Genomic DNA, 17,658 nt, shown 5'->3' on the forward strand with positions numbered 1-17,658 from the left:
TCCCTTGTTGTAAAGCTTACAATGTTACGTATCCTTTTTGCTCTCTTTGCGGTGCTTGATTTGAAATTGAATCAAATGGATGTAAAGACAGCGTTTTTGCATGGTAACATTGAAGAGGACATATACATGAAACAACCTTAAGGTTTTGTAGTTCCTACACACGAGGAACTTGTATGCAAACTAAAAAGGACTCTGTATGGTTTGAGACAATCATCACAGCAGTGATATAAGAAGGTTGACACTTTTATGCTATCTCAAGGCTTTAAACGCAACCATGCAGATCATTGTTTGGATACGAAAAAGGATGAAGATGGTAGTCCCATCATACTTGTTCTCTATGTTGATGACATGCTGCTTGCCGAGAAACGTAAGGCTAGTTTGGATGCTCTGAAACGTAAGCTAAATTCAGCATTTGCTATGAAGGATTTGGGTGATGCAGAGCATATTTTGGGCATGCATATTAAAAGAGATAGAAAGCTGAAATTGTTGTTTTTATCTCAAGAAAGGTACATTGCAAAAGTACTTGACAAATTTAATATGGTTGATGCTAAGCCTCTTGGAGTACCTTTACCTCCATACACTATGCTTAGCAAAGCAGATTACTCAAAGGATGAGGTGGCATTGAAACCAATGAAGGGAATCCCTTATGCATCAGCTTGTGGTTCTCTTATGTATGCTATGGTTGCCACTCGTCCCGACATTGCTTATGCAGTGGGAGTTGTTAGTCCATACATGTCGAATCCTGGCAAAGCGCATTGCAAAGCTGTCAAATGCATTCTGAGATATTTGAAAGGTACACAGTCAAAGTTTATTTGTTATGGCAAAAGTGACTTAGAGTTACAGGGATATTGTGATGCAGACATGGCAGGTGACATGGATACAAGGAAACCTACCAGTGGATATGTATTTGCTATTTCTGGTGGTGCAGTCTCTTTGTATTCTAGGTTGTAGAAAATTGTGGCATTGAGTACTACTGAGGCTGAATACATTTTAGCCACAGAGGCTTCAAAGGAGGCCATTTGGTTGGGCAGACTTGCAAAAGAACTTGGCATGCCTGCTCATACACCTGTGTTGGGTTGTGATAGCCAGAGTGCTATCTACTTAGCCAAAAATGCCATGTTTCATGCGCGTACCAAACACATAGATGTGCGGTACCACTTCATACGTCAAGTATTGGAGAATGGTCTAGTTACCTTGAATAAGATCCATACACAAGATAACCGTGCAGATGTTCTCACCAAGAGTCTTGCTAAGGCTCAACATTAGCATTGCATACAGCTGGTGGGAGTTGGTTAACTTAAAGGCATCATTTATACCTTTAAGTGGGAGGTTGTTGGGTTAAAGGCCCTAAATAACCTCTATTGTATATTTTTATACTTTGTCCAGGTTCACATTGAACCGGACACATTTTTTAAAGTCACTTATAATAAAAGTCGGAAAGCCCAAAAAACTCAATCATTGAGTTTTTCTGAAATCGCTCTCTCTCTCTCTCTCTCTCTCTCTCTCTCTCTCTCTCTCTCTCTCTCTCTCTCTCTCTCTCTCTCTCTCTCTCTCTAGCACTAGCTCTCTGCTGCACCTTGCCTCCTGCTTCTTGCCCCTATCCTGCACTACATCGCGACCGGCACCTACCGGCACCCTCTGCTTCGCGCTTTCACAAAAGACGGATACTCTCAGCTTGGACCGCCCATCGACGGGAGCCCTGTGTGGACACATCGACCGGCCAAGGTGGGGCTCGGACCACCATGGCCAGAGAGATAGCATTCATCATGCAGAGTGTGTACATTCTATGGCCACCCCTTCAGAACATTCAAGAGCTACCAGACAACAGTTCTTTGTATGCACCACTATTTTGTCTGCCTTGTCTAGAGGCAACATTGCATTGATACTTTGAAGCCACAATGCTTGGTGTAGCACGACTATAGGGCTACATAGGTCCCAACTTGCATGGCCACCTTGGTGGATGTACTCCAGCCTTCTCTTCCAGTTGTGGACCATACTTGGTCCAGGCGCTCGGGCCCGGAAGGTTATTTAATGCGAAAAACCGTGTTGCGTCACACAAGGCTTGACGAATAAGGTCTTGACAAAGTGCCATGGTCCATTTGCTGGGCATAGAGACATCGAGAGTACCTTGAAAGGTGTGGAAAAGTATTTCTACTCGCCTAGGCTCAGAAAGGATGCGGATGAGTTTGTACGCACTTGTTTAGTGTGTCAGAAGGTCAAGTTTGACAGACATAAAACAACAAGCCTACTACAACCTTTACCGATTCATAACCGACCTTGGGAGAGTATAGCAAAGGACTTTTATCTTTGATCTTCCAAAGACTCAGAGTGGGCATTGGCATTTGGACAGTCATCGACCGATTCAGTAAATAGGCTCACTTTATTCCAGTAAAGAAGACAGTAAAAGCCGATTTTGGCCAAGCTGTTTGTCTTGCAGATTTTCAAATTACATGGTATGCTTGAATCTATCATGTCGGATAGAGATACCCGATTTACAAGTTTGTTTTGGAGAGCAATATGGGAGAATATAGGCACAAGCCTTAAATTCTTGTCCCCATTTCATCCACAGACAGATGGACAGTTGGAGATAGCCAACTCAGTGGTTTTAGTCTTGTTGAAGTCATATATCTCCGATCAGAAGACATAGTGGGAAAAGTCTTTGTCCTTGGTGGAGTTTGCTTACAACAACACAATTCACGCCTCTACAAGGAAGGCGTCATTTGAGATTGTCGAGGGTGTCAGAAAGGTCCCGCCGATTCTGAGCACCAAGGATAAGATCAATATACACAAATCTGGACACTGCTTTTACCAAGGTACGGGAGGCTTTAAAGAAGTCTCAAGCACGGCATAATAAGGCATCAGACAAGCATCGACGTGACTTGCAGTTGAAGGAAAATGATTGAGTGCTACTCAAGTTTGAGAAACCACCCTTACGAAAGCGGAAGGGCAAGGAGAGACCTTTCCAAAGCTAAGTATACGATATTATGGACCCCTTCCAAGTACAGAAAAAGATAAATGATGTATCCTTCAGAGTGAAGTTACCGGGTACTTGAAAATGCATTTCATGTGAGTCTATTGAGAACTTCAAAGATCAAGTGTCAGTGGACAAGGAGCTAGGAGAGCAACCAGAAGTGGAAGCGATGGAAGAGATACTCATTCCAGAACAAGTCTGGGCTCACAAGGAAAGGAAAGTAAAAGGTTATCTGACGCGACACTATTAGGTCAAGTTTAGGAATTATCTGGCTCTTGATGCCAAGTGGACAGAGAAGGACTTCGCAGATACTGCTCAGATACTAGAGCTTTACCTTGAGGCTTTTGGATTAGCACCAACTATTCCAAAAGCTACCATGAATCAGTGGGTTGGATACGGTGCGGTGTGGACTGCAGAAGTGGAGTCACTCCGCTCCTTTGTCAAAGAGCACCACTTCCTCCGCTAGCTTTTAGAGTCAACAGACGCACTTAGGGTCAATAGAGCGGAACGTGCCAGGGAGGTTTATACTAGAACTTCAGTGACACAAAGAGATCACTTTACAGGCTCAGACGATACCAAGCAAAGGGACGTCACACATAGATCTTCGCATTCTTTCAAAGATCCACTTCCAACAGTCACACAACAAGGAGTTACCCTTGATAGAGCAAAGACACTAGAGCCAACAAGAGATAGAACACTCGGATTTCGGACACCTCGCCTCTACGAGTGAGAGATGACAGTGTCACGTGACACATCATAACCCTATGTGTCGTGGACAAGCTACACCACAGCAAGGTTCAGTCAGTTCAGTCAGTTTAGATTAGCAGTGATCTGGCAGTTTTGTGAGTCTATTCGTAGACCGTGCATGCCCAGTCACTTAGCATAGATGCATATCCTCCGATTGCACACAACATGATCATCAGTATTTCCATCAGATTCCATCAGAGTCAGTTTGGGGATTTTTCAAGTGACTTTATCCCATTTTCCCTATTTTTGACATTTTTTACTTATTTATTAAGTGACTTTTGTTGGGTAGTCAGTAGGGCAAATTGGGTAAGTTAATATATAAGCAAACCCAAGTTAGCATAATCTGGCAGATGAGCCAAGGAGCACAGCAGGCTACCAAGCAACAGGTGTTCCCTCCCTCTCTCAGCAAGACCCTCTCCAAGCCAACTTGGTGAGGCCCATTCACCCGCAGCCATCAGCATCTAGGATTGCCATCTAGCCTCTCCCAGCAGGCTACCAAGCAACAGCTGTTCCCTCCCTCTCTCAGCAAGACCCTCTCCAAGCCAACTTGGTGAGGCCCATTCACCCGCAGCCATCAGCATCTAGGATTGCCATCTAGCCTCCCCTTCCCTGGCGTTTCCTCCCCAGCAGACATCGCCAGCAAGCAATTGAGCATAGCGTTTTTCCTTGATCACCATCAGCGTTTTCAGCCATTACTAACGCCAGCATCATCAGCAAATTCAGCAGAGAAATCACAGCTTGATAAGGATCTACTAACGCTAGAAGGGCTGCCATTTTCAGCATGAAAACCACCTGCTGTCCCAACGTTTTTCAGCCAAGGATGTCAACCTAAAAACGCAGCCTAAAGAGCAGATACATCAGCGTCACATCAGCCCCGACCAAGACAGCGAATTTCAGCCATAAAAACAGCAGTCAAGCATTCATTTCCAGCCTCCCAAAGTGGCACAGAATCTCAGCCTTTGCCCTTTGTGGACAGCAGATACAAGAGCATCGAATTCAGCCTAAAGTCTTCATCGTCTTCATCGACATAGTCCCCGTTTGGATCAGTCCATTGCATACGCATTGTACGCCTTTGTGCAATCAAAGTAGACCACTCTCGCCGACGAGAGTGGGGCCTTCGGAGGAGGGTTTTACAACCTCTCGGTGTCGTATCTCTTTTCTCTCCTTCTCTCAGTCTCATTCACTTGCACGCACAATATCCACTCACTTTGTTCGTGATCATAGCACTCTCCCTGAGTTGGAAGGCTCTCTCCTTCCCTAAGAACTAAAAGGAACCTTGAGCAATAAAGATCACTAATCTTGATAAAATACAACATTCATTCCGCTGCACCTTACAGACAGATATAAAACACCAATTCCATCGAGAGACTACACAACGCCTAGCTCATATCAAACCCATGCATATTCTTCACGAAGTTGTGGACACCCCCATCACTGATGTAATACCATACACCACTGCTAGTACACTACAAGATGGAGTTAGCCAGAGTGCATATCATACTTATACCCTTGCATATAGGCTTGTAGTCTCAGCCCCTAGCGATAGAGCTTCATCCGCCCTCCATCCATTAAATCACCACTCATTGTACACCCTAGATCGATAGTTTACTAGTTAGCTTTAGCTAGTTTTTCAGCTTTTACTATTTTGGGATGGCATAGGATACATCCATATGTCCATTGATATGTCTCATTAGCCAAGTTCAGCCTATCAAAGACGTTGATAAAATCTCTCTCTCTCTCTCTCTCTCTCTCTCTCTCTCTCTCTCTCTCTCTCTCTCTCTCTCTCTCTCTCTGTGTGTGTGTGTGTGTGTGTGTGTGTGTGTGTGTGTGTGTGTGTGTGTGTGTGTGTCTGTTTAATCTTAGATAATAAGACATAATTGAACTTTTATATTCAAAAGACAGTTGGCAATGGAACAAAGACTAGATGAGTACATAAACAACTCAGTATTAGAATTATTTAAGTACAATGTTGTAAGGAAGAGGTCCCTTTCCAGTATACAGATAGTAAAAGAACTTGCCAAGTCATAAGTGAAAAATTCGATCCAGTGTAGGTCAGCTTTGCCAAAGTCGAAAAAAACTTTCGAAGATAAGATAGAGTCCTTACCTGCATCCATCCAAACAAGACAACAGATATGTTAGCCTTGGATGTGTATTACAAGTATCAATGGACTATGACAGTTGTTATCCATATCCATCTTACAATATTTTTTTCACTTTAATAAGCTTATTAATTTATGTGTAAAAAATGTTCTTCTTTTCTCTTTTTTTATATACCCAAGTTTCTAGCAAAAAAATTTATTTATTCTGATTAGAAGGCCACCACCCCTTCTAATCTAAGTGTCATAATCCCCCATCAAAATATCCTTCAAGATTAATGAAACTCCCATATCAATTGATAAAAGAAGCTATAAAAAATTCCATTTATAGTTCAAAAAAGTGTCAAGCTTGTTTATGTTAGTTTAGGTCAAATAAAGTTTAAGCTCATCGTGGTACATAGAATCCAAAACTTTCCTTAGTTTGTATATCCTTTACCTTATATATCTCCCAGCATACCAAGTGGCAAGGAGTCCTTGCAATATTAAGCCCGTCCTCACTTTAAACCATGAAGTTTAGAGAAATAAGTGCCATTATGATTTTTGTTTCCAACTCTACCCGTCTTTGTGATACAAAGTACTGTAATACCTTAACAAGACAACCAGTAAGGAAATAGGCCCAAGCATTTTGGACAAAAATCCAAAAACCAAATAACTAAAAAACAATCCACTACCCATATGCAACCAGCGAGCCAGGCCTCCCAAATTTTACCATAAGCCAGAACAGAGCGTTCATTTGTAACCAGTATCGATTCTAAAACAAGAAGATAACCAGCACCATATTATTCCTATGCCAAGCCAACGGGCACATATCATATACCACATATTATGGTGCAGAAAATAATGCAGTCCAAAAAACGGTCCCCCAGTGTATACTTACCTCAATTGGTAGAGGTTTCTTAGTATGAAAAAGGTGTTATTAAGCAGCAAATTCAACAGAACTTTGATTTGTTTAAGAATTTACACCCGCCAAGCGAATGCAACAGAAGTACTTCTCTATCTCATCAAAAACTACCTAGTTAGTGAGTTGGTACAATAATCGTATGCAGTCGGGCCAACCATCCCCACAAACCATAATAATCCGTGCGCAATACATCAGAACCGTACTCCTCATATTCACATAGCCCACCCGATGGGTCTTGCCAAGTTTTTAAATTGACAGTGATCCATTAAGTCATGCTTATGCGATAATATCAAGCCAATCCCAAACAACACCTACTTATACAGTTACCTTATTAAAGCCAGTCAAATAATGAACAAGTATAGCATTGGTTAGTACCCGGGGAAAACACCCTTTTAATCCTTTATGAGAACACTGTTAATATTCGTGCATAGTAGGTTACAGCAAGTGTATCCTAGGCTAAGCCAACCAAGCGATACCAACCCCAATTTTCATTTTCCACTACCAGTGGATATAAAGTGGCAATTTTTACCGACCATCCTTAACACCATTTACCATGCTGAGTAAAAAATAAACACACAGTGAGCATTCATATGCAGCCGGGCCAAACATCCCCACAATAGGTTAAAGCAAGTGTAACCTAGGCCAAGCCAGCCAAGCGGCAACAACCCCAAGTATCAATTTCCACTACCAATGGATGTAAAGTGACAATATTAACCAACCATCCAATTTCTAGCCATATTTACCATGCTGAGTAAAAACCACACATAGTGAGCTAATGCATAAGGCCGATGATGCCATACCATTCTTACAATAAAACAATCAATTTGCACGAAAAAGTTATGATAGTTAAGCAGAGTAACCAACCATCCCCTTTTTTTTAACCCTGCAACGAAAAATAAAAGAGGCCAAGAGAGCAGACCTGCGTATTAGAAGCAGTGAGTTCCATGCTTCAGCGTCAAGACACAACAGAGTTTACACTAAGCATAGTAACAACCAAGCAAAGCTAAGTGAGGGCCTGAGAAGTGCCCTCACCTCTTTTTATAGAGGAAGGATGGAGTCGGCCCGCCAGATCCTGGTTTATGAGTACAATCGACATGAGTGAACAGACAGCATTACATGATGGTGAGGCTGCCTACGATTTGCAGAGAGAGCCACTGCGCCATCACGGCAAGTAGATGGTAATAGGGTAGTAAAAACCCTTTAGGTAAAAACCCGTGTGTGTAGATAGTATATACGGGCTTAGTCCCATGGTGAGGCGGTGAAAACCCCAAAAAAATCTATAGCTTAAGTCCCACAATGTGTGTGTTTGTGTGTGTGTTTGTGTGTGTGTGTGTGTGTGTGTGTGACCCTCATGGGGAGCATCTTTTTATTTGAAGCAATTTATTTTCCACTTATTTATATGCCATTCATGGCATAGGCATTCTGAGCCGCCAATGATGTATTTAATCTATCCTATAGGTCGACTTCGGCATCAACAAAAAAATTCAAATAAATTCCTTTCTTTGCTTTCTTTATTTCTCTAATACATGAGAGGAGGGGGAGGGGTGGGGGTGGCGGAAGCAGTGAATGATAAAACTTGCATTGACATTTGTACTTCTTGTATGGGTAGTGCATTCACATAGTTCCATTTAATTAATGGAAGTACAAGAATGCAATACTTTCCACGTAGATCCTAAATTGTCGGTAACTTGACTAGAGAATATACATACTCAGCATACATAGATCAATGTAGTTAGACGTGATCACTTTCCACATTGCGAAACTCGTAAGGACTTGAATATGCAAAATACATATTTAGCGTACGCAAATCAGTGCAATTAAAATTGACTTCTTTATATCCAGCTTACCTTACATGTTTACCAAACTGGCAACAAATGTGGTTCAGACAAGACGTGACTGAGGCCCTTGTTCCGGAATTTGCAACTTCACAACCAATAACTAGTGAAAGATGATCTGTTCAAGAGTACATTTTGGAATGATGAGTGACATAAAACTTTACCAATCAGAAAATGCTTAAAGAATCAGTTAATTTGCTTAGGAAAAGATTTGTGAACCATGTGCACCAAAGTCCTATCTACAAATTACCTTCCTCGCATCAATTTAAAGAAAAGCATGGTGTAATCAATTTGTAGAAAAGCATGGTGTAATCAATGAAAAAGGTGGTGGTGGGAAAGAAAAAGGTAACCACAAAAAGCTGGGCTTCCTAATTGATGTACTCTATTCAAAGTCTTAAGAAGGAACTTACTCACCATGTGAGAGAGAGAGAGAGAGAGAGAGAGAGAGAGAGAGAGAGAGTTGAAGAGAGAGAGAGAGAGAGAGAGAGAGAGAGATGAACCTTAGTATGTCCTCTAGCTACGACAAAATAAACTACTACAAACGAATTGAAGGGCTAGAACCACATGGGATACATGAATAGCGCGGGATGGAGCTCTAAACATTGAAAGAAAAACCATATGCTTAGGGAAGTGCAATCATATGCTAGATCCATCTATTACCAAAGTAAGGGTCTAGGACAGCATGCATGGATGGTCAAGGGTGGAGAGTCTATCTATGGTCTATGCGATGAAACTCTGAACTATCCAATCGGCACCTTGGTATTGTGTAATGTCAAAAATTGATGACGTGTCAAGCCACTAAAGACCCGACTAGTTAGGGCTTTCGGAGCCTAGCCCTAGCCAGCCTGCAGATCCCCTAGCCGGCCTGCAGATCCTGGTCTCTCCATCCCGTATCCGTGTGAAAACGTTTGCAAAATCCGTATCTGTGGCATGCTGGTTGACCATATCCTCGAAGCTCCTATGGTGAATCGCGGAAATAGCCAGAACCAACAGCTTTCGAGACAAAGCAGTTGCCACCAAATTCTTCTATCCCTGAACATGGCCAATCTCGAAGTTCAACTGTGACAAGATGTTCGCCCACCGCATCTGCTTTTCATATAGCTGCTTCTGTGACAAGAAGTAGCATAAACTCTGATGGTCAGTAAAGACAGTAAAATCCGCTCCGAGTAGGTAATGCCGCCACTGAGTAAGAGCATCGATAACCGCCAAAAGCTCTCTCATAAATCTGTGCTGTCAATTCCGGCCTTGAGAACAATCGGCTCTCGTGAGTCGTAAGCAATGACATGGCCTTCTAGCATTAAGACCGCACCCAGACTACGACCACAAGCATCACAATATACTTTAAATGACTTCTGCAAGTCCGGCAAAGTCAAAACTGGTCCCGTAGTCAATTTTTCTTTCAATGTCTGAAAGGCAGTCACCTTTATGGGTCCCCACGAGAAAGGGACTCCTTGCAAAGGGGAAGCAACCTCTGCAAACTTTCAAATGAACCGCCTGTAGTACGAACACAATCCCAAGAAGCTTCTAGCTTCATGGACATTCTTCAAATCGGGCCAATCACGGATAGTCTCTATCTTGGCCGGATCCATCTGCACTCCTACTGCTGACACAATGTGTCCCAAAAAGTGTATCTCTAGTAGGAAAAATTCACTTTTCTTCGCATTAATCACTAACTTGTGATCTCGTAATGCCTGAAAGACTTGAAGCAGATGATCTCTACGTTTTGTCTCATCCTTGGAGAAAACAATGATATCGTCAAAGAAAGTGCCAACAAATAGCCTGTATTGTCGAAAAATCTTGTCCATCATCCCGTTAAATGTCGCAGAGCATTGGTTAAGCCAAAAGGCATCACCAAAAACTCAAATAACCCAAAAGTCGTCCGAAAGGCTGTCTTGTAGACATCTCCCGGTGCGATTCGGATCTGATGATATCCACTCTTCAAATCAATCCTGCTAAAACACGAGGATCCTTGTAATCTGTCGAGTATATCATCGATTCTAGGAATCGGAAATCTGTTCTTGATGGTGATTTTGTTGAGAGCTCTATAATCGATGCAAATTCTCCAAGATCCGTCTTTCTTCAAAACCAACAACACTGGAGAGCAATACGGTGAAGTACTAGGCTAGACAAGACCCTTTTCCAAGAGGTCTTTCACTTGGTTCATAATCTCTTCATTCTGGGCTCGGCTCACATGGTATGGTGGCCGGTTCGGTGGTGTGCTTCCAAGAATCAGAATCAAATCAATGGTATGATCGTCAGGACGAGCGGATGGTAACTCGCTTGGCAGGCCCTCTGAGAAGCAATTGGCATGAGAGTGGAGAAAATATTGGCGTTCTTTATCAAGTTCAGACATATTTGTCCGATCCTCATCACTCAACTCTTTCATAAAGATCAAGTAGACAAACAGATTGTATATTATTAACTTGGAAATGGCCGAAGCTGATACAATAGGGACAGACTCGCCCTTAAGTTTAATGTCAAGTACAATGGTTCTGCCCTTCTCTGTGGTCAATGTCGCTTTCCTCGAGAACATCACAACCTTCCAAAGGCATTATGTAAAAGTCCTCATGTCCCAAATACCCCTGACAATGCAGTTGAAGTTTGCCAATGACAGGTGTAATGGCTACGTCCCTGCCGGGTGCCGTTAGAACTGCCTCCGCAAGTGGTCCCATCCGATCGGGAGTGATCTTGAGCCGCGCCGCCAATTCCGGTGAAATGAAGTTGGCCTTGGCTCCTCCATCAAAGAAGATCAGGGCTTCTTGGTCTTTCACTTTGCCCCAAGCTCGGCAAAGTTTTGTACTCTCGTCCAACGTGCTGAGATCGGTACCCACGCAATCTGGAAACAGTCTTGTTTTCATCTTGCCTTTTCCTCCACGTTCCTCAGCTGCTCTCAAACTCTCAAGCCTCTCGTCGCCCTTGTCGTTTTGTTCTTTCTGTGCCTTTTTAGGGCACTTTGCGGAGATATGTCCAATTTCCTCGCATCCAAAGCACTTCCCTTCCTTGATGTAGAGAGCTCTCTCCTGAGAAGTGAGTTTGGGTCAGGCATCTTTCTTTTCTGGATTGCTCTTTCTCTTTCTACTTTCATTTGTCGAAGTCTGTTCGGCTCTTTGTGTCATGATCTCATCGGTGGGGTAGGTCAAACTGCAAGAGTGAATGGCAAAACCCCGTTTCGCATGACTCATCAACTCCTGTATGTTTTTTGTTTTGTTTTTGTTTTCGGAGTCGGGTAGGGCACGCCCGGCCGCTCCCCTCATACACCAAAAAAGTATACAAGAAGAACAGCCAACACTATGCACCCAGAAACCGAAGGCAAACATTTTGTCACTAGTTTCCTTTGGACTACGAGAGTTCAGAATTATCTACACTCTTAGGGCCATGACTAATCCCTTGAGAGACCCACTTCGCCACTTGGATTTGGGCGTGACAGCGACCAAGTACCTTTATTCAGAGGCCCAGGTACTGCAAGACTTGCTTCGGTCTTCCCTTTGGAGTGGCCTCCTCCAGGTAACTTATCGCTCACCTCACTAAACTGACTTTGAAAACCTGATGGTTTGCCCCTAGGAAATGTCATACCCACTTGGAAGGGCGTCGGCTCGCAGGTGGCGTCCGCTGAGGTTGGTGGTGTCTCCCATTTGCACCTCCCAACCCCTTTTAGGTGAAGCTGACCCCCCCCCAAAGGGGGGAATGGCACTTGGGCGCTCTTGTAGCTCATCTGGCTTCGCTTGGGGAGAATTACGTCATTTCCCTTGGAAGGGATCGGATTCAAAATAACAGCATAAGAAGGGGAGCATTATCTCCCCATCCGCCTATGCAGAGCATCCAAATACCGGGGTACAACTTCACCGAGGAACTTTGCCACAGGCACGTGCCCTGCGGTTCCGTCCCTCGAGTGCGGATCACGGCGTACCCAAAAGGGCATCCGCTTCCCGCAAGCCTCCCCAGCAAGGAGGATAACCGTCCTTTCTTCAGGGTCCAACGAAGGGTCGATTACGTCCTGAATGGAAGCTAACTTTTATTCAAAGCAGTGATCTCGGATCTCTGTAGGAAGACCCAAGGTAAACCGCTCAATCTGTTCCTTGAACGAGATCTTCTTGAATGAAGAGGCGACTAGAAAAGAGCTCCAGAATCTCTCGCAATAAGCGTCCACTGTATCCTTCTTGGTCATCCGAAGATGGTTCCAAGCAGTTCGTTTGTCGCGTTCATACTCTCGAGTCAGCCAAGAAGAAATAAAAAGCCTGTTGAATTTCAGTCATTTAACTGGCGCAGTCTTGTTTAATATAAGCATGGACCACCAAGTTCGAGCATTCCCCTTAAAATAAGAGGCGGCTCCCGAATCTTAGAGTGCTCTGCGTAACGCCCTGCCGCGAAAGCGATGTCAAACTGTTGTACAAAAGACAAAGCCTTCCAAGCATCTCTATAACCTGAAAACGTGTCAAAATTTAATTGACTGTCCACCTTTCTTAAACTCTCGGACTTTCTTGCTTTTGCCTTCAAGAAAGTCATACTGGTTGGCTTTGTAAAAATTCTTCTTCTTTGCATAAAAGCTGCTATCATCAGAGTCCGAACTTTTTGTGGACCAGTCCTCTATAGAAGTGTCAACCACGGGGCGAGATTTAGACTTCTTTGCCTTTCTCTTGCCCTTTCCGAAGCGTTGCTTTTTGCTTCGCTTTTTGCCTTTTCTTCTTAGGTGCAGCGGAATGAATGTTTGAACTTTGCTCAAGATGAGTGCTCTGAACTGTGCTCAAGTTTCCTTTTGTTCTTATGGAAGGGAGAGCCTTTCGTTCTTAATGAGAGAGAGCAATGATCACACACAAAGTGAATGGACACTGTGCGTGCAAGTGTATGAGACTGAGAGATAGAGAGAAAAGAGAATACGACACCAAAGACGTTGTAAAACCCTCCTCCGAAGGCCCCACTCTCTATGGCGAGAGCGGTCTACTTATGACTGCACAAATCTCTACAATGCTTGGACTTGCCGACGATGTCGACGACGATGAGGACGAGGACGACACGGGCTAAAATCTGAGAATGCTAAGGGCTGAAATCTGCAAATCTTCATCAGCTGAATTCTGACTCTATGTCGGTGCCGATGTCGATGGCGACGATGCGACGACGACGCGCTGAAAACGCAGATGCTGAAATCTGCGTTTTCCGGGCTGAAACTGTAAACCTTGCGGAAACTGACTAGGTGAGATCTGCGAGGTTCGGGACTTGATATGCGGTGTCTAACTGCTGAAAACTGAAAACGCTGATGTTCCTTGATGTTCTGTCGCGGTAAATCTGCAAAACACCGGGGCTGATCTGCAAACCAAAAACACAAGGGCTGAAAACTGATCTGTTGTCTCACCGGATGTCCTGCAAATGCAAAACGCTAGGCTGATCTGTGGTTCTGTTGTCGCCGGGAATCTGCAAATGCAAAAACGCTGGCTGATCTGGCGTCTTGATGCAAAACGCTACCCTCTCTGCTGTGTAGCAAAAACGCTAGGCCTTTGCTGGGGTTCCTGCTGAGAAGGTGTCTGTTGAGCGGTGCTCCTGCTGCCTCTTCTGCCATGAAGTGCTAGCTCTGGTTTGCTTATATATTAACTTAGCAAAATTGCCCTACCTACTTTCCAACAAAAGTCACTTAAAAGTAATAAGTGAAAAATGTCAAAAATAGGGAAAATAGGCTAAATGCACTGGAAAATTCCCCTGAAGGATTTTGAAGGATTCTGATGGATTCTGATGGGAATGCTTATGATCATGTTGTGTGCAACCAGAGGATATGCATCTACACTACGTGCCTGGGCATGCACGCTCTGCGAACAGACTCACAAAAGTACCAGAACACTTCTAAATCTAGACTGACTAAATCTAGATTGACTGGACTGACTGAACCCTTGTCGTGTTGTAGCTTGTCCACGGACACATAGGGTTGGATGTGTCGCGTGACATCTCCTCCTTTTCAAAGTGACGTACTGGTACCGAACTGTATGGCGTCGAGGGAGATCACCAATAGCATCCGAAATCTTGGAAGGGACTCTTCCCCGGCCCACTCTAATGTGTCGGTCGTGCGGTACTTGAACTTCATATAGGTCTGCAACGCTTGCTTCTTTGGGCCGCACCGAAAGGGACACAGTCTTTTGTGGCTCCTTCAATGCTTCAACTTCGTCGAGAGTCGTGATTCTTTCTTCTTCAAGAATCTCCATGGCTGAAAATTCCTAAAACCACTTCCAACACAAAAACATGAACATACCCATTCCATGTAAAGTGAATGGAAAAAATGTTGTCTTCCTCAAAGACTATGCATGCAATGTAGATGAACAAAGAGAAGGAGTGCTAAACCGTTCACCACACACACGCAAACAATGAGATCGAATCTTTCTCTTCTGATCTAAAGCAATCGACTGTGGCAATTCACAACGGAAATGCCCATGCTTGGTGCTCATACTTTCATGTGCGCTTTCTACAACTGTGTCGTGCCAAGGAAGAGACATGGAATGTGAATTCCTTGAATGCATACTTTTCAGCTTTTCATGAACAATCCGCATACATTCGTGCTCATTCATGAGTGAAACGTGCTCAACGTACAATATGTCATGCCTAGGAAAAGGGATCACATAAAGATGCTGACGAAACTAAAGGAAACGATCACGAATGAAACACCCGAACAATTGAGCGTACTAATCATGCAAACACATAATACTTCCTGTAAGGGTTCTTTGGACCTAGGCTCGAGAGCCAAGATCGGTTCTTCGTGACTAATCGAATCTGCAATGAGGTTAGCTTCACTAGAGAAGGTATCAACTAACACATCATCCTTGTGAACAATCACACGTCTTCATGCAACTCGTCATGCTTGTGAGAAATCACATCTTGATCATGCAAATCATCATGCTCATCATTATCATCCAAATCATCATGCTTATCATTGTCATTCAAAACATCATGCAAATCCTCTGTGTCATGCTTTGGAGAAGAAGAGACTAAGAGAGCCTCCTTTTCCTGATCTTGTGCAAACTGCGCCTGCACAATAGAAAAGAGTCGCAAGAATTCTTTCATGTGTTGGTCGCTCTTTTCTTTTCTTGCTTTGTTCTCGCGATCAAATGTTGCTTGTCTTTCGTTGTTCTCGCGATCAAATTCAGCTTCTCTTTCGTTGTTCTCGCAATCCAATTTGGCTTGACTTTCTTTGTTCTCACGATCCAATTTGGTTGGACTTTCTTTGGCTTCCAAGTCGTACTTACGCTCTATGGCTACCACGCTTTCTTCGTAGTCACAATCTATGGCTGCCATTTCTTCTTCGTAGGCCTTTCTTTCTGCTTCTCTTTCTGCTTTTCGTGCATCGCGGTCTAACTTCATGTCCATCACCATCTTGTCGAAAGCCTCCATAGGAGTTAGTGCAATCCTTGACGTAGATGGGGAAGGGGGAGGGCCGGAAAAACCTCTTGGTGGAGAAAATTCTTCTTCGCCTCTCTCATGCTCATCACCTCCAAGAGAAGTATCCATTCCGCTTCGAGTGACGACCATCCACTGAAGTCTTGGGTTCTTGTGGGTTCTTATGGTCTTGGGTTCTTAAGTTCACGAGGAACTTGGGTTCTTGTGGGTCTTGGGTTCTTAAGTTCACAAGGAACTTGGGTTCTTGGGGGTCTTGGTTCTTGGGTTCTTGAGCTCTTGAGGTTCTTGAGGTTCTTCTTTCACTTGCAATCTGTGTTAGAGAAGGATCTTCTCTTCACCCGAGTTCTGCTCTTTTCCGCGGGCACACCCCTTAGCGGCCTTGCGCTCACACCAAGGTTGCTTTTTTCCACCTCACGTCGATTGGCCGGCCGCTAAGTGCACGGTCCGCTCTCAATGAGTGAAAAGAGGCACATGGGGAGGCTGGACAAACCCTTCTTTCTTGGGATTCCTGTCACTCTTCAAAAACACGATTAGGAATTGACACGCCCAAGCGAACTTGGGTTCGTGCGACCTCAACAAGCACAAAAATTCTTGTGGTTCTTTCCTTAGTGATACAAAACACTGCCAAAGCTCTGATACCAATGTTAGGTGCAACGGAATGAATGTTTGAACTTTGCTCAAGATGAGTGCTCAAGGTTCCTTTTGTTCTTATGGAAGGGAGAGCCTTCCGTTCTTACTGAGAGAGTGCAATGATCACAAACAAAGTGAATGGACACTGTGCGTGCAAGTGTATGAGACTGAGAGCTAGAGAGAAAAGAGAATACGAGACCAAAGACATTGTAAAACCCTCCTCCAAAGGCCCCACTCTCTATGGCGAGAGCAGCCTACTTATGATTGCACAAATCTCTACAATGCTTGGACTTGCCGACGATGTCGACGACGATGAGGACGAGGACGAGACGGGCTGAGATCTGAGAATGCTAAGGGCTGAAATCTGCAAATCTTTATCTGCTGAATTCTGACTCTATGTCGGTGACGATGTTGATGGCGACAATGCGACGACGACACGCTGAAAACGCAGAGGCTGAAATCTGCGTTTTCCGGGCTGAAACTCTAAACATTGCGGAAACTGACTGTGTGGCGAGGAACTGCTGCGGGAAGGTGAGGTCTGCGAGGTTCGGGACTTGATCTGCGGTGTCTGACTGCTGAAAACTGAAAACGCTGATGTTCCTTGATGTTCAGTCGCGGTAAATCTGCAAAACGCCGGGGCTGATCTGCAAACCAAAAACACTAGGGCTGAAAACTGATCTGTTGTCGCTGGATGTCCTGCAAATGCAAAACACTAGGCTGATCTGTGGTTTTGTTGTCGCCGGGAATCTGCAAATGCAAAAACGCTGGTTGATCTAGGGTCTTGATGCAAAACGCTAGCCTCTCTGTTGTGTAGCAAAAACGCTAGGCCTTTGCTGGGGGTTCCTGCTGAGAAGGTGCCTATTGAGCGGTGCTCCTACTGCCTCTTCTACCATGGAGTGCTAGCTCTGATTTGCTTATATATTAACTTAGCAAAATTGCCCTACCTACTTTCCAACAAAAGTCCCTTAAAAGTAATAAGTGAAAAATGTCAAAAATAGGGAAAATAGGCTAAATGCACTGGAAAATTCCCTTGAAGGATTCTGATGGATTCTGATGGGAATGCTTATGATCATGTTGTGTGCAACCAGAGGATATGCATCTACACTA

General features: G+C 44.0%; 1 protein-coding gene across 4 annotated transcripts in view; it reads right to left on the reverse strand.

Moving 5' to 3' along the window:
• Positions 1–17,658, reverse strand: part of LOC147429649 (RNI-like superfamily protein) — a 120,547-nt gene that overhangs the window by 48,185 nt on the left and 54,704 nt on the right. For 3 of the 4 annotated variants that reach the window (XM_086495913.1, XM_086495915.1, XM_086495912.1), the window contains exons 5-6: positions 8,563–8,668; positions 5,737–5,817 (exon numbers count right to left, since the gene is read on the reverse strand). In XM_086495913.1, coding sequence (XP_086352039.1) covers positions 5,737–5,817; positions 8,563–8,668 — 187 coding nt within the window. The remainder of the gene's footprint in view (positions 1–5,736; positions 5,818–8,562; positions 8,669–17,658) is intronic. The other variant, XM_086495914.1, reaches the window with a different exon arrangement.

This window comes from Adiantum capillus-veneris, chromosome 22 (genome assembly GCF_014529385.1).
Source record: "Adiantum capillus-veneris isolate H3 chromosome 22, ASM1452938v2, whole genome shotgun sequence".
Taxonomy (NCBI): domain Eukaryota; kingdom Viridiplantae; phylum Streptophyta; class Polypodiopsida; order Polypodiales; family Pteridaceae; genus Adiantum; species Adiantum capillus-veneris.